Raw genomic sequence first — 20871 nt, forward strand, 5'->3', positions numbered from 1 at the left:
CCCCAGCATCGTGCAGCCCGCCTCCAGTGGTGTCGCGACAGGCGTGAATGGAGGGACGAATGGAGACGTGTCGTCTTCAGCGATGAGAGTCGCTTCTGCCTTGGTGCCAATGATGGTCGTATGCGTGTTTGGCGCCGTGCAGGTGAGCGCCACAATCAGGACTGCATACGACCGAGGCACACAGGGCCAACACCCGGCATCATGGTGTGGGGAGCGATCTCCTACACTGGCCGTACACCACTGGTGATCGTCGAGGGGACACTGAATAGTGCACGGTACATCCAAACCGTCATCGAACCCATCGTTCTACCATTCCTAGACCGGCAAGGGAACTTGCTGTTTCAACAGGACAACGCACGTCCGCATGTATCCCGTCCCACCCAACGTGCTCTAGAAGGTGTAAGTCAACTACCCTGGCCAGCAAGATCTCCGGATCTGTCCCCCATTGAGCATGTTTGGGACTGGATGAAGCGTCGTCTCACGCGGTCTGCACGTCCAGCACGAACGCTGGTCCAACTGAGGCGCCAGGTGGAAATGGCATGGCAAGCCGTTCCACAGGACTACATCCAGCATCTCTACGATCGTCTCCATGGGAGAATAGCAGCCTGCATTGCTGCGAAAGGTGGATATACACTGTACTAGTGCCGACATTGTGCATGCTCTGTTGCCTGTGTCTATGTGCCTGTGGTTCTGTCAGTGTGATCATGTGATGTATCTGACCCCAGGAATGTGTCAATAAAGTTTCCCCTTCCTGGGACAATGAATTCACGGTGTTCTTATTTCAATTTCCAGGAGTGTACGTTGTATCCGTCGTAACATTTATACCAAGTTATTACATATCAAGTGTGTCCTAGTTTCAAATCAGAATGGCAGCCTACAGGAAGTGTCATAAATTTGATAGTTAGGCCTGGTGGAATAACAGACTTGTGGTTGCGTTTTCCAAATATTCTTTAGTTTTTGCCGAGTTTTGTAATGCTTAGACCTAGTCTTGTTGCAAACTTGTATGTAGTCAACAGGTTTGTTTGTGTGGCCATCCTCCGCAGCAAGTATATAAATACTTGTTTTGTAAATAAAACTGCCTTTTCCTGCTGCTAGTTACTTTATTTATCCCACACGCGCTTCGCCTTCTCCTGTTCTAAGGCATCATCAGTGGGATATATAACGATACAGTTTTGTTATTTTTAGATTATTAAACTGTTCACTTCGCAATTTTTTTCTAAAAAAATGGTAATTACTATTTTATTATATTTCTATATTAAAGTAATTAATATAATTATATTATATTACTATATTAAAATAGTAATTACTATTTTTTTAGAAAAAAATCGCGAAGTGAACTGTTTAATAATCTAAAAATAACAAAACTGTATCGTTATATATCCCACTGATGATGCCTTAGAACAGGAGAAGGCGAAGCGCGTGTGGGATAAATAAAGTAACTAGCAGCAGGAAAAGGAAGTTTTATTTACAAAACAAGTATTTATTTGTAGTCGTTATTGAGTAACAATGTTTGAAATACTCTTTCAGTACTCCTTAAAACGCTTCGTTACGCGGATGTCGCTTTCTCGCACGCAGTTCCTTCCTGAAATGGGTTGAACCGTTAGTGAGATGGAGCAACGTATACGTATCCCATTTCGTTATTTTCGATACGTTCCTTTATTCCTGTGAGTTATATCTTGCAATGGGCACTAGAGGGTAAAGTATAGTATCTTCGTTATTTATGTGCCTTCAACGTAACAACATTTCTTATCGATATCTAAGTAATAAATAGATTTTACCACCTACGATAAAATAGGGCAAAGATTCAGATTAAACTCTGTGCAGTGTTTCGTCTCGTCCTCTTCTCTGGCATCGTCTCCGATGCCACAGAAGTTAGTACCTGTTCGTCAATGAAATCAACAATAATTGTTTCGTCTCGTTCTTTTCTCTGGCAGAGAAGTTAGTTCCTGTTCGTCAATGAAATCAACAATAAGTCTTTTGTTATCTGATCTGTCATTACCAAATGTTCGCCATTACAATGCGGTATAATTAACATTACTAAATCAGGCGAATTCAACATTACCGCCGCGCGGGGTAGCCGCGCAGTTTAGGGCGTCTTGTCATGATCTGCACGGTTCCCCCAGTCGAAGGTTAGAGTCCTCCCTCGGACATGGGCATGTGTGTCGTCCTTAACGTAAGTTAGTTTAAGTTAGATTAAGTAGTGTGTAAGCTTAGGAACCGATGACCTCAGCAATTTGATCCCATAAGACCTTACCACAAACTTCCAAATTTCAACATTACCATTAGAGGAGCAATGTATTTATACTAGCTTATCGCCTGCTGCTTCGCTTGTGTACGGCTGTATTCTCTACACAGATTTTTTTCCTTAATCGAACTTTTATGTTGTTCACAAACAGCAATGACTTCAAACCTTTCCACGCTAATTAAGGCCGTAGAACCATGGTCTTTCCAGAATGTACAACTGACCAAAAGGCGATCCTGGTAGCTTGAGTCCAAGGTTTATTTAGTCATGCCGTCTGCATTCTTGTGGTGAATTTTTCTCAGAAACTTTCATCCCATAGCACATATTTCTTTGTATCCAACCGAGAAGTAAAATACCTATTCTCATAGAGTCAGCTATAAATTTGTTTAATATAACAAAATATTTTCTTAAAAATATTCATCCCCTGTTTCACTCCTTTAAGGGTTGAATTTCCAGAAATAGTGGATTACATTTTTATTTCTGATGGAGAAGCCAAATACATATTTCAGTATATTTAGCTTCAAATATGCTTTGATAATGAAATATTTAAATAAAAATTTTCATCCTCAAATGCATCCTTAAAGGGGTTGAATTCTCAAAAACTGTGAAACACTTTTTTTTTGGTTTTTGTTTCCAATCGAGAAGTCTAATACAAGTTCTTATAAATTCAGCTCAGAAAATTCTTTCATAATGAAGTAATTTCATAAAACTTTTCATCCCCTATTTCACTCCCTTAGAGGTTGAATTTCCAAACACACTGAAACATGTACTTTTTTATTTCCAAGCGAGAAGTCAAAAACAGTTTTCATAGATGTATCTTCAGAGTGCTATAGTAGTGCTTTAACAATGATTCACTAAAAAAAAATTTCAGCCACTATTTACCTCTTTAGTACATGAATTTCTAAAAATGCTCAAATACACATTTTTTTAAAAAATTCTGACTTGGAAATCATGTATCAAATACCTTCGCAGCTTGAAAATTGCCTTAATAATAACATATTTTCAAAAACCTTTTCATCTCCTATTTAAGTCCCTCTTCTCAAACGATGCCTTAAAAAATCCACATCCTCTACAAATTTCAAGTTTCTGTCAGAGGTTTGCGCTAGGCTATGATGAGCCAGTGAATCAGACGGACCCTATTTCATCCATTTAGGTATTGAATTTGCATAAACAGTGAAACGTATTTTTTTATTCCTGACGAAACACCAAAGACAAATTTTCATAGATTCAGCTTCAAAAATGCTCCCATAATGAAACATTCCCATAAAAACTTTCATCTGCTGTTTTAACTCTATGGGGGTTGAATGTCAAGAAACAGTAATACACGAACTTTTTATTTCTAACTCAGGACCCAAAAATAATTTTTTTTATAGATTTGGGTTTCGAAATGTCTTCATAATGAAATAATTTCATAAAACTTTCGATCCACTATTCATTCCCTTAGGGGGTTGAATTTCCAAAAGCACTGAAACAGTTTTTTTTTTTTTTTAATTTCGAACCTAGAAGTTAAATACCAGTTTCCACAGATGTAGCTTTAAAAATGCTGTAGTAGTACTAATATATTTACAAAAAAAAACTTTCATTCACTATTTTAATTATTTCTGACCTAGGATCCAAATACCAATTTTCGTAATTCTAGCTTCAAAATTACTTTCATAGCGACATACTTTCTAAAAATCATTAACCCCCTATTGCACGCCCTTTAGGGTGGAATTTCGAAAAATGCCTCCTTAAACGACGTCTATAGTATAAGATCAACATCCTCTCCAAATTTCAGATGTATATCCTCAGTTTCTTGGGCTTGGCGTTGATGAGTCAGTCAGGGTATTGATATGTAAAGGTGTAAGGCCGGGCTTTTTCCACAGTGCAGTACATTAAGTGTGTAGACATATTATGTACTAGTGTGTGTCGACTTCCGGAACAGAACAATACTGTGTCTGTGTCATTATGAATCTTCGGAAGATGAATCGAGGGGGTGAAAAGGTGAAACCGCCAGGACTCGAACCATCCGTCTTCGGGACGAGAAGACCCGCAGTCTTGGTTGTGTGTGATTAATACAACTAGGATGTTATTTTACAAGACATTTGTAACAATACTGAGTGTTACAAACCAGACTGAAGGTGTCCGATCTCCGCCGTCATACTGCACACATTTTTAACGTAATGTGATATAATGTATATTACATTCTGCTTCGCTGATCGAGTGACTTGGAGCAAGTTTTCACCACTTTGCAGTGATTAACCACTTATTCATTCCGGGTAATAAAAACTATAGAGTTGTAATAAAATTGGTGTAGTCCATGTTTTATGAAGAAAATTGTTGCTGATTTATTAGAGACTAAACGTGACTTCTAGAATGATCGAGTATTAGCAACCTGCTTGCAATCTTCCTGACTCCACATTTGCTGTACACTAGTCGCTGCTATTACATATATCAACACAGTGTAGGGACAGGGCCTAAAATTGTTAAAGTAGGATCAGCAACTTACGAATAGCCGGGGCAATTTCCTTTTCCAGTGAGCTGGACGAAAATGCTCTCTTAGCCAAAGTTGCAAGTGTATAACTGCCCTGCGTGTACGAGCACGTTGTGACGATTACGTATACTTTCTAACACACCCGACATTGTACTTATTATATTATTTTTCGTGGAGACGAAAGTGCAAGCTCAAGTGTGGTTACTCTGTATGCTCTCTTTTCTATCCCTTGTCTTTTACTTGCCACGGCTTTGTAGTTCATCGCAGTGATAACAAGGTAAGGTAAAAGAGTTTGTTTGCAGGATACGTCCACGCCAAACACTTAGCGTGGAGGTTATCCGGAACATCAGCCGCGACCGGCGGTCAGTAGCGTTGCAAGACTCTGACGAGGCGGTCGTAGACGAGCTCCCGTGACTGCAAGGCCCACATGAAGTCGAGGTGCGTGAACTCGGGGTCTTCTATCGGGAACATGCCGATACGCATCGGAAGATGTTCGTATAGCTTCATCACGTCCTGCCGCACAAAGAAAGAAGTCACATTAGCAGATGCAGACCTCCATCTCTTCTACAGGCACAGACCACAGTAAACCACAGTACAACTGCCACCGTGCAGTAACTATTTTAATGCAGCATGTGATATTTATTTGGTTGCTAGCAAATTTTTCCAGCGTTTACTAAAAGAAGATGTATTTTGCTGTGACTGGCCTATGGCTATGGAATGCGAACTGTGTTCTGTGTTAGTATTTCGTTACCGGTAATTTGTGCCAGTTTATCACTCGTCTGTTAATTCATTTATACACGTTACCAAGCAATAAATTGTCTGGATAATATAATATGGTATGGTCCGAAACGCCGATTGGTATTACCCGAAGGCTATTATTTTTTATGCGGTTTTGCAGTAACTGAAAAATTGAGACTCCTTTATATAGATAAACTCAAAGCAGTTTTAATAAATTGAGACTACTATTTATAGATGAACTCAAAGTTGAAGGTTTCAGAATAACAATCTGAAGTCATAATTCTGAAATCGTCAGCTGTTTAGACAGCATTAGCCTATGTACGCCGATTACTGTTTTCTACAGCTCCTCGTGACTAAATGGGTTTTAAAAATGTATTCTGTAAAAGACGCCTAACACTAAAACATAAAGCATACCAAAAATAACAAGCAACATCGTATACTCTGTAAACGATACACACTCACTTCCAATTAACTAATGGCACATCTAGTTATGAACTATATTTCGCGAGTGAGCTCTTTTGTTTCAATTTCCGTATTAATTGTAGCATGAAATTCAGTGAAACTGACCAGAAATAATTATTTCAAACATATTCTGTTATAAATAATTTACTGTTCGTTTTATTGGCATAAAATTCTCAAAGCTCCATCTGTAACTCAATAAGTGTTACTCATGTGCTTCATATTTCGCACTTTTGATGGGACACACCGGTTATTTCATTGGAGATGTCACTACAGTCAAAGGGAAGAGACTGAACTACACCGCATGGAATGAAGTCACAAGTAACCCAAGTGTCACATGTAAAATAAATTTATTTCAAACCTTTGCTAGTCTGGCTCCGCGAACGAGACGTTCCTTGTCAGGAAAACTTGTCGATTTCGTAGTGGGTGCTTTAGCTTCGTGGATACCATAAAGTGAGTTTATATTTTTTATTTTGCATGGAAAGGAGAATTAAGAGATATTCGGATATCCAACTACGAGTATTTCTGTGTTTGACAGCCGTAGATCTCTCCAATACATACCTCAAAACTACTCTTTCACACAATTGCTCCCCGTGTCCCTTTCCTACCACTCATTATTTAAGACAACTCAGGTGATACCTCTGCATGACCTTAGAGATCATCCATCCCCAGTCCATCCATTATGATACCTGTGTGGAATTATCAACGATAATGAGGTTTTCCATCATTTTACTGTGGAAAACAAGACAGTTATTTTCTAGTACTAGTTTCTTTGAATAACACCTTCTCTCCTGGTGCACTTACTACTGAGTACTGTTTAACACAATCCTTGCATTCTAAACCTAAGTAGTAAGTTTCTTTTAGAAAATCCAAATGTTCCTTGGCTTTCCAGTCTCCTTAATGTTGTTGTGTCTTCTGTCGAACACTTGTCTGATGCAGCGTTCCACGCTAGTATAGCCTATGCAACCACTTTTCCAACTTTTATAGCGTGATTCTTCTCTACATACGTTTTACGTCTGTAAGAAGCTCTTGGCAGTATGGTTCAATAAACCTAAACCAAATTTTTAAAAAAATCATTTGCAGATCTGTCCACCCTTGCGTAACTGTTGCTGCCTACATACATTTTATCCTGCTTCTTGATTACGAAACCTAATCTCCCTCTATAAATTTTACATCTACACCTCTCTCCACTGCCAAATTAACTATGCCTTGATGCCTCAGGTTATGTCCTTTAGAAAAGATCTGTCACAAACTCCTTTTTTTTTCTACGAATCGATTTGGTATTTCTCATTAGTTTGCAGATCTACCCATTTACTCTTCAGCACCCTTGTGCAGCAAAACCTTCCAAAATCATCTATTCTCTTCTTCCCTGAACTGTCTGTCTTCCAAGTTCCATTTTCGTACAAGACTACATTCCAGAAAGAAAGGACTTCATAGCACTTCAAATTATATTTGACGTTAACAAAGTTCACTTTTTCAAAAACGCTGTTCATGATGTTACATCTCTGCATTTTGCATCCTCTCTACTTCGGTCTTCGTTTGTATTCAAAACACAATCCCTCCCACCGTTTTTCCTAAACCTTCACTGTCTCTGAAAAGATTAAAAAGTCTGAAAGCCCTCAAAGTTCTTATTTGTAGGCCTTAAATTATAATTCTTGATCGAATTTTGCCCTTGGTGGACGTCCAATTCATGTGTTTCAGCAATGACATCACTGGTTTGCAGTCTCTTCATATAACACACTCCTTCTTCACTCTTGTGCAGAAAGGCTTGCAGTATTTTATTGAATCAACTTCCAAGAGGCTACTGTAAGTATTGAACAATCTTACCAGTAATCCACGAATTCTCAAGTCGAAACTGAAGATTTCCTTCACGGCTTACTCCAATTCTGTTGCAGAGTTTCCTGAAAAAATTACTCTAATTCCTGTGTTATATTGTTGATCGTACTAATGTCAACTTGTAGCTTGCCATTTGCATGAGATTCATAAACATTTTATTTGATATGTCATTACCTTTCTGCCATTATTTCATGTACTGACTCGTTCCATAAACATGTTGATTTGCTCCTCAATTTGGTCCTAGGGCTCTAGACATGTTACATAAAAAAGAAATTCAGGGAGAAAGGTGTAAGCAGAAGAATAAACCCGTAGTCAGCCCAGTTTGCATTGTTGCCAAATTTATTCAAGATGGCAGCTGTTCCCCGAATTCCTCTACCTGCGGGGTAGATGTGGCAATGTCACTCCCCTCCCCTCCCCCCTTCCCCTCTACCTTCCAACAGTACCTTCCCTTCGCCCTTTGTGAATTGGCGAGCTGCTGGACGAGAACGACATAAGGTACTGTCTTTATTTATTTATTTTGGCAGAAAATGTATTCTTGATGGTGTTATCCTGCTGCTGGATTGTCCTACAGCTGCACTCAGCCGCCGCTACCCCTTCCAGCCACACCCCGAAACCACTTTTACCGATCGTGCATGTGTATGTTCATCTCGAAGTTTGTGGACCGACTGCTCTAGTCCACAAAAAGAGGTTGCTCTAAACTATTATACAGGCATCCGCGGCCCCTACTTGTGTACTGGCGCGAAAAAGGCTGGAGTGGAAAGAAATGTGTATCTTTTTGGTGGGAAGTGCGTCCAATTGACAAGATGATGGTATCGGACAGCGATGAGTTTCATACGTGTATAACATGTAAGTATACAGCTGAGGACAGCGTCCATAGCCTTCTATGGTAGGAGTGGAAGGAGGTGATAATGGCCGAGCTCAGGGGGAATACTTTTCAATACATTATGGTGATCAAGCAGGATAGACTAAATTGCATTACACAATTCATAGGCACTGTTGCCATGTAGAAAACTTCACACTCCCACCACTGTCCCGAGCTGTGTCTTTTTACCGACCATGTGTGTCTTGCTGTTTAACGTTGGTGGTAGCTACTGGTGCTTTCTGCTGTGTTGCTGTATGCCCTACTCGACAAAGACCCTCTAGCCCTGGTGTTCAAAATTCAAACAAACGGTGCTCTGTTTATTTCTTGGGAACTTCGTCCTATTCCACTGCCCCCTAGAGTTCACCTTGGTGTAGCTGCTGAGGAACTTGCACACAGATAGATGGTAAGGGATAGGATAGCAAAAAGTCTGTGAAGCGTAGGAAGAGTTGCCTCCTACAGACCTACAAGTGTAGAGCTGTTAAGGAAGGCCAATACACACTATCACAATTCATATAAAATGCTTACTGCTTTAATTACACATCGAAATTGTCATGAAGAACCTACCACTTGTGAACAATACGTCATAACGTAACACAAACACTGGGAATTGAGAAAAAGCCATGTAATAACACAACTACCATAAAAACTGACCGCAAAAGATCTCGCCAGGAGAGAGTGGCAGAAGCTGCAGGTGTGTTCGCCTCACTGTGCAGATACACACGAACCAGCAGAGATCCATCTTACCTTCCCACTTACATCCCCTCCTCCTTCCCATTTCTTCTCCCGTAGCTAGGGATACCTGTTTTCCGGGCCTGTTATATTCTTTTGCTGACGGCATACAAAGAGATCCATCTGCTGGTAGTGTTATACTGTGTCTGGTCTGCAGAAATCAGTCACAGATGGCCAAAAGACTCAAGTACATGGCGTTTCCAGCAAGCTGTTAAACATATTCCTTGGAAAGACTGGCTTACTACAAAAGTAACGAAATATTTGACTACACATCACAGTTGTGTCTGTCTTGTAGCGGTTTTAGATTCTCCACTGCACCGAGTACCAGCTGTGTGTGTGTGTGTGTGTGTGTGTGTGTGTGTTTGTGTGTTCCTGTATACTCTAGAAGGATGAGATATTCAGCTCACCTCACAGAATGTCGTCTGAAGGAACATCAACCAAACTAAAATGCTTGTTAAAAACGGTCTAAGTACAACCATGGGTGGATGAAACCTGCTCCGGAAAGAACTCACTCACACAACCATTGAGGGATGTTGGAGTTGAAGGAGCAGCGTTCTTGATGTACAGATGATGGGTGAATAAACAGTAGAGGAATTTTACATCGTTCACTTGCTCCTTGTGGGGTAACACAGTAAAGTGCTGCCGTTCTTAACAGCTTAGCTGTTCTAATGTCAGCTCATTTATTTAAAAAAGTTACTGAATAAACATGAACACTGTTTTGCTACATGAAATATTACCGTCGTGTATTTATTCTCCAGGTGTGATTCTTATGCCTGCTATAACGAATATTATCAGGAGAAAGAAAACCGGCGTTCTACGGATCGGAGCGTGGAATGTCAGATCCCTTAATCGGGCAGGTAGGTTAGAAAATTTAAAAAGGGAAATTGATAGATGGCAGAAGGAACAAGACTTTTGGTCAGGCGAATACAGGGTTATAAATACAAAGTCAAATAGGGGTAATGCAGGAGTAGGTGTAATAATGAATAAAAAAATAGGAGTACGTGTAAGCTACTACAAACAGCATAGTGAACGCATTATTGTTGCCAAGATAGACACGAAGCCCACGCCTCCTACAGTAGTGCAAGTTTATATGCCAACTAGCTCTGCAGATGACGAAGAAATTGAAGAAATGTATGACGAAATAAAAGAAATTATTCAGATAGTGAAGGGAGACGAAAATTTAATATTCATGGGTGACTGGAATTCGGTAGTAGGAAAAGGGAGAGAAGGTAAAGTAGTAGGTGAATATGGATTGGGGGTAAGAAATGAAAGAGGAAGCCATCTGGTAGAATTTTGCACAGAGCACAACTTAATCATAGCTAACGCTTGGTTCAAGAATCATAAAAGAAGGTTGTATACATGGAAGAAGCCTGGAGATACTGACAGGTTTCAGATAGATTATATAATGGCAAGACAGAGATTTAGGAACCAGGTTATAAATTGTAAGACATTTCCAGGGGCAGATGTGGACTCTGACCACAATCTATTGGTTATGAACTGTAGATTAAAACTGAAGAAACTGCAAAAAGGTGGGCATTTAAGGAGATGGGACCTGGATAAACTGAAAGAACCAGAGGTTGTACAGAGTTTCAGGGAGAGCATAAGGGAACAATTGACAGGAATGTGGGAAACAAATACTGTAGAAGGAGAATGGGTAGCTTTGAGGGATGAAGTAGTGAAGGCAGCGGAGGATCAAGTAGGTAAAAAGATGAGGGCTAGTAGAAATCCTTGTGTAACAGAAGAAATATTGAATTTAATTGATGAAAGGAGAAAATATAAAAATGCAGTAAATGAAGCAGGCAAAAACGAATACAAACGTCTCAAAAGTGAGATCGACAGAAAGTGCAAAATGGCTAAGCAAGAATGGCTAGAGGACAAATGTAAGGATGTAGAGGATTATCTCACTAGGGGTAAGATAGATACTGCCTACAGGAAAATTAAAGAGACCTTTGGAGAAAAGAGAACCACTCAGATGGAAACCCAGTTCTAAGCAAAGAAGGGAAAGCAGAAAGGTGGAAGGAGTATATAGAGGGACTATACAAGGGCGATGTACTTGAGGACAATATTATGGAAATGGAAGAGGATGTAGATGAAGATGAAATGGGAGATATGATACCGCGTGAGGAGTTTGACAGAGCACTGAAAGACCTGGGTCGAAACAAGGCCCCGGGAGTAGATGACATTCCATTAGAACTACTGAAAGCCTTGGGAGAGCCAGTCCTGACAAAACTCTACCATCTGGTGAGCAAGATGTATGAGACAGGTGAAATACCCTCAGACTTCAAGAAGAATATAATAATTCCAATCCCAAAGAAAGCAGGTGTTGACAGATGTGTGCAGTCACGGCTGCAAAATACTAACGCGAATTCCTTACAGACGAATGGAAAAACTAGTAGAAGCCGACCTCGGGGAAGATCAGTTTGGATTCCGTAGAAATGCTGGAACTCGTGAGGCAATACTGACCCTACGACTTATCTTGGAAGCTAAATTAAGGAAAGGCAAAGCTACGTTTCTAGCATTTGTAGACTTAGAGAAAGCTCTTGACTATGTTGACTGGAATACTCTCTTTCAGATCTGAAGGTGTCAGGGGTAAAATACAGGGAGCGAACGGCTATTTACAATTTGTACAGAAACCAAATGGCAGTTATAAGAGTTGAGGGGCATGAAAGGGAAGCAGTGGTTGGGAAGGGAGTGAGACAGGGTTGTAGCCTCTCCCCGATGTTATTCAATCTGTATATTGAGCAAGCAGTGAAGGAAACGAAAGAAAAATTCGGAGCAGGTATTAAAATCCATGGAGAAGAAATAAAAACCTTGAGATTCGCCGATGACATTGTAATTTTGTCAGAGACAACAAAGGACTTGGAAGAGCAGTTGAACGGAATGGATAGCATCTTGAAAGGAGGATAGAAGATGAACATCAACAAAAGCAAAACGAGGATAATGGAATGTAGTCGAAATAAGTCTGGTGATGCTGAGGGAATTAGATTAGGAAATGACACACTTAAAGTAGTTAAGGAGTTTTGCTATTTGGGGAGCAAAATAACTGGTGATGGTCGAAGTAGAGAGGATATAAAATGTAGACTGGCAATGGCAAGGAAAGCGTTTCTGAAGAAGAGAAATTTGTTAACATAGAGTATAGATTTAAATGTCAGGAAGTAGTTTCTGAAAGTATTTGTATGGAGTGTAGCCATCTATGGAAGTGAAACATGGACGATAAATAGTTTAGACAACAAGAGAATAGAAGCTTTCGAAATGTGGTGCTACAGAAGAATGCTGAATATTAGATGGGTAGATCACATAACTAATGAGGAGGTATTGAATAGGATTGGGGAGAAGAGAAGTTTGTGGCACAACTTGACTAGAAGAAGGGATCGATTGGCAGGACATGTTCTGAGGCATCAAGTGATCACCAATCTAGCATTGGAGGGCAGTGTGGAGGGTAAAAATCGTAGAGGGAGACCAAGATTCAAATGGCTCTGAGCACTATGGGACTCAACTGCTGAGGTCATTAGTCCCCTAGAACTTAGAACTAGTTAAACCTAACTAACCCAAGGACAGCACAAACATCCATGCCCGAGGCAGGATTCGAACCTGCGACCGTAGCGGCCTTGCGGCTCCAGACTGCAGCGACTTTAACCGCACGGCCACTTGGGCCGGCAGGAGACCAAGAGATTAATACACCAAGCAGATTCAGAAGGAAGTAGGTTGCAGTAGGTACTGGGAGATGAAGAAGCTTGCACAGGATAGAGTGGCATGGAGAGCTGCATCAAACAAGTCTCAGGACTGAATACCACTACAACAACAACAGCAACGAATATTGCACCGACAGATCTCACTTCACATTGTGTAAAGGATGTAGTCTTATGCTTTTATAACAAATACTGTGACAGTGCAGATAATGGATACAGTACTCAAATAAGTGTAAACTCACTCTCATGGAGCCCCCCCCCCCCAATAATTTAAGAATATTAGTAGTTATCTCATGCATTGTAAAATCACAAAATTATCTTGGAATTTATTATTTTTCTTGTTTGACAATAGTTATCTTTTAAAATACATTCAGTTGTTAGTTAAAACAAATAATTATTACCGTAGTAAGCAGGTTAACTGAAAACAAGTGTTGTGAATCATGACAGTGATGTAGGTGTGCTGCGGGCACACTTTGAATTTGTCCCGGTGCGCGAACCTTCTGGTAAAGTCTGGCGCTGGCGGGTCAGCGCTGCGGCCACGGCGACATCAAACGGACTGGAGCAGTAGCGCCTGGAACCCTCCGCCTCACGCCGCCTTGACGCCTCAAGACATTACGACGCCGCAGCTGTATAAAGCCCACCCTGCTGACGCAGTCATTCAGTGTGGATAGTTTCGTTCAGTGCATGCTGGAAACGTGTTTGGTGTTCCGACTTTAGTGTCTAATGGACTGTTTTATATGACTACATTTTATTCATTTACTTTAGTCTTTTAGTGTATTGTGAAATAAGTTTGCAATAGATTAATTTGGTACCGAAAGGTGCGCTTGGAGGTTGATGATACTGCAAGTCAACCTCCAGCAATTATTGTGTCGTCAACTGCTTCGTCGTCTTCAGGCGAGAACTGTTCACAGCCGAAACCTGGACAATCCAGTGAGGGAAGATAATTTCGGAAGTCTTGGTTGATCAAATATACATGCATAGAACATGAAGCATCTATCGAAAATGTTTTTTGCAAAACCTGCAAAGAGGCAGATGCTAAAAATCTATTACAATTTTCTTCAAAAAAAAAAAAGGGTGCATTTACTTCCGTAGGGTTTTCTAACTGGGAAAAGGCTTTGGAAAAGTTCAGTTTTCATGAAAATACGTTTACGCATAAAGAAGGTGTTCTGAACCTAAATTCTATCACTATCCGAAGCGTGGCCTCCCAATTGAATGAACAGTTAGATAGTGATATGAAGAAAGGCCGTTTAGCTCTTGAGACAATTTTTACTACTGTGCAGTTTCTATGCCAACAAGAAATAGCAGTTAGAGGGCATGAAGTTGTAAACTCATTTTTTTTTTAATTGTTGGAACTGCGAAAGAATGACATATCTGAATTTAAAGATTGGTTAGGGCGTTCGGGGTATGAGTGGACATCCCACGATATTCAAAACGAGATCATTGATCTACTAGGAAAGTCTGTGCTAAGAAAGATATTGGCTTCAATCAAGAAGACTGAACATTTTTCTATTGTGGTTAACGAAACACGTTATTCTACCATTCGTACTGTCGATGATTCCTTAATCATCAATGAAGACTTTATTGATTTACACGAGAATCACAAAATCTGTTTGGTATTTTAAACGAACTTTTTGCTCGTCTTGATTTGTCAATGGATAACTTAAGAGGACAGTACTATAATGGTGACTCGAATATGAGAGGTAAGTTCAAAGGACTAAAAAAGTTAGTTTTCGATGTACAACCAAAAGCACGTTATGTGCACTGCACTGCTCACAGTTTAGACTTAGTTGTAGACAGTCTCCGTCATCTTACGTCTATGAGGGATATTATAGTTTTAGCCAAGTACTTAATAAACACCGTAAGGGAATCCAGCAAAAGGATGCTTTGTTCTCTGGCCCCTGCACGTGTTTACCTGCAGTTCCCCCCAAATATCTCTCCAGGAACTCTGTATCTCTGCCTGAAACAAAACATTATATTTCGCTCTTAGACACGATACCGACTCCCTTCCAATAAGAGGGGTACGTTTTGTCACAAAGGGGTCTCAACCAGGTGGCAAAAGCATTAATTTACGTCTTTGTGTGCTAGTCGATTGCATTCATGCTTGTCCTATCTGAATTTCATGCATGTAGATCATTGGAAAGAGGGAAATACTGAGGATTTTTTAGTAGGTTGTTGAATAATACCTGTATAAAATGAAGCCACACCTGGTTACGGCCAGCCTGAGCCGCCGTGCGGTTCTAGGCGCTACAGTCTCGAACCGAGCGACCGCTACGGTCGCAGGTTCGAATCCTGCCTCGGGCATGGATGTGTGTGATGTCCTTAGGTTAGTTAGGTTTAATTAGTTCTAAGTTCTAGGCGACTGATGACCTCAGAAGTTAAGTCGCATAGTGCTCAGAGCCATTTGAACCTGGTTACGAAAGCAATATCGTCTCTCAGAGCTTACAATGCATAACCGATTGTAGAGGATCTCTTGTTGTGACAGGATATTCAGCGCGACCTAAGTCTCGTCAAGCACACGTAGTATACAGTGCACCATCAGTCGTCAGTCTCGTTGGCTGAGAAATGGAATGATTTACCAGAAGAATTTCCTACTAACCCTGTGAGCACATTTCACTTTACCACTCTGTCTTTGGTCGTCACTTCTGAGCTAATAGGTAGTGGCATAAACATTTAGCAACATGAAGGCATCACCATAATACTTTCGAAATATGCACATGTCTAACACCTACACCACGACGTGGATACCAAAGAAAACGTGCACCGTATTCTCCTTCCAATAACGTAACTACCGTTGCGTGAAAATTAGCTCCTAACCAGAGCAGCATAATTCCCGTAGGTTACATGTGCATATCTGGCATTTAGATCAGTCGAATTCGACGGTTAAGGTGTGTGTGTGTGTGTGTGTGTGTGTGTGTGTGTGTGTGTGTGTGTGCGTCCGTGGGTGGGTGGGTGGGTGGGTGTGGATGTGTGTGTTTTTATGAAGAGTATACGATCATTTCTTTTATCTGCAGTGAACTTATTCAGACTAAGGATGATGTCGTCTCCTGAGATGGAGTTGCCCGGCAGCGCCCGGCAGCACAACTCCCTTAAATTGCTGCTTTTGTTGTGGTCTTCAGTCCAGACGCTGGTTTGATGCAGCTTTCCATCCTACTCTATCCTGTGCAAGCTTCATCATCTCCTAATAACTACTGCAACCCACATCTTTATGAATCTGCTTAACATATCAATCCCTTGGTCTCTCTCTACGATTTTTACTCTTCACACTTCCCTCCAATACTACATTGGTGATCACTTGATGCCCGGCAGCACAACTCCCTTAAATTGCTGCTGTTGTTGTGGTCTTCAGTCCAGACGCTGGTTTGATGCAGCTTTCCATCCTACTCTATCCTGTGCAAGCTTCATCATCTCCTAATAACTACTGCAACCTACATCTTTATGAATCTGCTTAGCATATCAATCCCTTGGTGTCTCTCTACAATTTTTACTCTTCACACTTCCCTCCAATACTACATTGGTGATCACTTGATGCCTCAGAAAGCGTGTATCAACCGATCCCTTCTTCTAGTCAAGATGTGCCACAAATTCCTCTTCTCCCCAAATCTGTGTTCAATACCTCCTCATTAGTTACATGATCTACGGGTTAGACCAGGAGGTCACACGCATCTTGGCCCAACCAACGCGCAACAGAATCCGACAAGCTAGTACAGCTGAAGTCAAATGGGCCATCATGCATACCACCGCTAGGAAGGCCCCTGGTCACGATGGCATTCAAAACCGTGTCCTCCAGGAGTTCACGGACAAAGCTGTAGACTACCTAACACACATCACGAATGCCATACTCCAGCACCAACACTTCCCCGCCTTTTGGAAGACGGCCAAGGTCCTGATGTTCAGGAAGCCGGGGAAAGACCACTCCCTCCCACAAAATTACCGACCCATCAGTCTGCTGAGCGCGCTCAGTAAGATCGTTAAGAAGGTAATATTAAAACGACTCACCAGGCACTGTATCACAAACGGCACCCAGAGACCGGAGCAATTCGGTTTCAGGAATCACCAGTCAACAACACAACAACTCCTCCGCGTCGTTGAATACATAACAGGCGGATACAACACAAACAAAGTGACTGGGGCGGTGATCCTGGACATCGAAAAGGCTTTCGATCGTCTATGGCACAACGGCCTAATACGCAAACTTAGCGACGCAGGGTTCCCCGACGGGCTCGTACGTCTCATACACTCATATCTCACGGACAGGAGTTTCAACACCGACGTGCAGGGCAAACAATCGACACGCCATGGTATCCAGGCAGGAGTACCCCAAGGAAGCATCCTAGGGCCCTCACTGTTTAAGTTTTACATTAACGACTTCCCAGCTACACACAACACGACGGTGGCAATCTACGCGGATGACGCCGCCATCCTTGCGCAAGATTGGAAGCCGTCTAACATTAATTCACGACTACAGACTGCACTCAGAACGGCAGAGCCTTAGCTGGTGAAGTGGCGTGTTAGAGTAAACGTCGACAAGTGCGAGGCCGTTCTGTTCACTAGAAGACCGAAGCAACTACGCAAACATCAACACTGCAACCCAATAACACTACACACACGCCCAATACTTTTCCGCGAGAAGGTCAAATACCTCGGTGTCTGGCTGGACAGGAAACTACTCTGGGGGGCCACATTCAACACGTGACCAACAAAGCTAACGCGAGGCTCAAACAACTCTACCCTATGCTTAACAGGCGTAGTGCACTGAACAGGAGGGTGTCTAGGTCCATGTACATGACACTTATTCGACCCCTGATGACGTACGCAGCCCCTGTCTGGGGATACGCTGCGCCAACTCGCCTGCGCCGTCTGCAGCTCATAGAGAACAAAGAACTCAAAATCATTAGCAACGCTCCGCCCTACACACGCATCGCGGGCCTTCACCGGGAATACCGGCTAGATACTATCTTGCAGGTATTCCAAAAACTCTCCACACGACTGTACAACAACACGAGACACTCGCGCAACCCGTTTATCCTTTCTCTGGGTAACTACGACCACAACCATAGATGGAAGCATAACAGACCAAAGACACTACTGGCTAGGAACTAAACATCTATGGTCCATAGCACGCTAACACGACAGTACTGGCGAGCCCCTGCAACACAGCTACTACTGGTAACTCCCAGATGTTCGAACAGCCGAAAAACAGGCAACCGCAGGGAAACCGTACCGTACACAGCACGCAAACCAACCACACACACCCCCTACACCGTCTGTGAGCCAATCTATGACCGATCGCCCACTAATGTACAACGACCTTGAACTGTTGCAGGGTCGCAGCAACTGCAGCAAGCCCCGCAACGAGCTCCAGCAACGACAAAGGTAACGATGCACGATACCTCGCACTAACATAACCACACCTTGCATGCACTGTCGCAGATAGCAAGCCGCTACTGCCCTTACTACCCGTCCTACTGTCGCAGAGGTTTTTTTCCCTTGGCGCTTGCCTTGGAACTTATTTTCCTCTGCCCTTACAACCGCTACCCTTCGATCGCTTTCGTCCACTTTCTATTTCCTGATGGACCATGTTAATGAGTAATCTTACCCAGACGCATGGATAACATCACAGCCCGCATCCTGTGACTCCTGATTCAAAAACTACCATGTTATACGGAGGTGACAGTAGAACTTTCGGTTTGGTCACCACGTTGGTGTGGGCGTGGAGGGGCCCCATCCTTAATAAAAAAAAAAAAAGGTTATGCAGCATGCAGCGGCGGATACTGCTCTCCACCTATTGTAGTTTTGGCGGGGGAAGGGGGGGGGGGGGGAAGGGCGGTGAAGAGCGCACGGATTGGCTCACGGTGAGACGACTAGTATACAGATCCATGTATATCCTATTTACATGGGATGTATTATTTCAATGTTTTTCCTACATGAGCCGATTTGTCTTAGCCATGGACCACTTTCAGACAGTGCCGCCATATTCCAGAGTGCTTGAAAGCACGCCACTGTTGACTGTTAAGTCCTTCCTCTGTGACGGATGAGCAGGTATTTTGCTATTGTTCCTGGGGGGTTAGCCTTTCCGAAAAACACGTTTAACGGCTTGCAGGAAGCGTCCTCCTCTTGAGTTTTTTGTCCATGTGAGACTGTTTTCTGCAGACCAGACACGGTATATCACTAACAGTAGATGGATCTCTTTGTGTACCATGAGAGACAGGTTAGAACAGGCCTAGAAGAACGGTAACCCTACCTATGGGAAGAGAGAGGGAAGGAGGAGGGGAGGCAGGTAGGTGGAGAGGTAAGACTGGTTCTCTGCTAGTTAATGTGTAACTGCACCTCGATGTGAACACAAGTGCACCTACCACCCCTCTCTCCTGGCGCGATCTTTTGAGGTTTTTTGCGGTAATAGTGTTATTACAACGATTTTTCTCAATTCAAAATGGTTCAAAAGGTTCTGAGCACTATGGGACTTAACTTCTGAGGTCATCAGTCCCCTAGAAATTATAACTAATTAAACCTAACTAACCTAAGGACAGCACACACCTCCATGCCCGAGGCAGGATTCGTACCTGCGACCGCAGCGGTCGCGCGTTTCCACACTGTAGCGCCTAGAACCGCTCGGCCACCTCGGCCGGTTTTTCTCAATTCCCAATGCAAGTGTTGCATTATGATACGTTGTTTATAAGTGATGGTTTTTTCACGACAATTTCGATGTGTTTTTAGAGCAGCAAAGCATTTTCCAGCAGTTGTGGCAGCGTGTACTGGCCCTCCCCCACGTCATTAATAGTTTGCTGCCCTTTCTCCTCTGACCATTTGACCATGTATCTGTGTACGAGTTCCTCAGCAGCTATGCGCTTGCACATCGGTATGAGGCAACTCTTCCTAGACTTCAATGATAGTTTGATGTCCAATCCCTTCTTACCACATAATTGTATACAAGTTCGTGAGCAGTATTTGACTTGGAGATGAGTAGGTGGCAACTCTTCCTGCACTTCAATGATAGTTTGTTCTCCTGTCCCTCTTTACTACGTACCTATGTACAAGTTTTTCAGCGGCTATACCACGGTGAACTCTTCGGGGTAGTGGAATAGGACGAAGTTGCCGAGAAATAAAAAGAGCACCATTTGTAACGGCTATAGTGAACTCAGCGTCAAACAGCGGGACACACTTGGTCGGTAGGAAGAGACGATTGAGAGTTTCAACGGGGGTGCGAATTTGTCTGCTGCGCTGTAGAGCAACCAACCATTTCAAAAAGCACAAACAGCTCCAGCACTGGCAATAGCAGCTATGAGTTGTGAAATGCATCTTCAGTCTATCCCATTGCATCACCATTATGTGCTGGAAAGTATTCCCTCTACGCTCGTCCATTATTAACTCCTTCCAATCATCGCGTAGAAGAATACGGACACAGTCCTGAGATGTGTGGTTACAGATAATACACTTATGAAACTCCTCTCTGTCCGACACCAACATCTCATCAATTGAACACATTTCCCGCCAAAAAGAAAGACATTACTTTCCACTCCAGCCTTTCCCCACCAGTTCAGTAGTGGGGGCGTTAGCAGGGAGCGGCTTTAGGATGTTTTCGAGCACCCTCTTGTGGCGGTGTTTTGGACTAGAGCAGTCAGTCTTCAGACTTTGAGGCGAACATAACACATGCGCTTTTTCTAGTGGTGGCAGCAGATGGCCGATAATGGAGGCAGCGGGAGACAGGCTGTTGAGGCAGCTGTAAGACAATATAGCAGCAGGACAAAACCACCAAGAATGTATTTCCCGCCAAAATAAATAAATAAAACACTACCTTATGTCCTTTTTATCTACCAGATCAGCACAGATTGAGTCTTTTTCCCGC

At 42.4% G+C, this 20871-nt stretch overlaps 1 protein-coding gene across 1 annotated transcript in view; it reads right to left on the reverse strand.

The window, feature by feature from the left end:
- Positions 1-5078: 5078 nt before the first annotated feature.
- LOC126199571 (lipase 3-like) overlaps positions 5079-20871 on the reverse strand; it is a 190095-nt gene continuing 174302 nt past the window's right edge. The window contains exon 8 of the mRNA XM_049936494.1: positions 5079-5228. Coding sequence (XP_049792451.1) covers positions 5079-5228 — 150 coding nt within the window. The remainder of the gene's footprint in view (positions 5229-20871) is intronic.

This window comes from Schistocerca nitens, chromosome 8 (genome assembly GCF_023898315.1).
Source record: "Schistocerca nitens isolate TAMUIC-IGC-003100 chromosome 8, iqSchNite1.1, whole genome shotgun sequence".
In the NCBI taxonomy this organism is placed as follows: Eukaryota; Metazoa; Arthropoda; class Insecta; order Orthoptera; family Acrididae; genus Schistocerca; species Schistocerca nitens.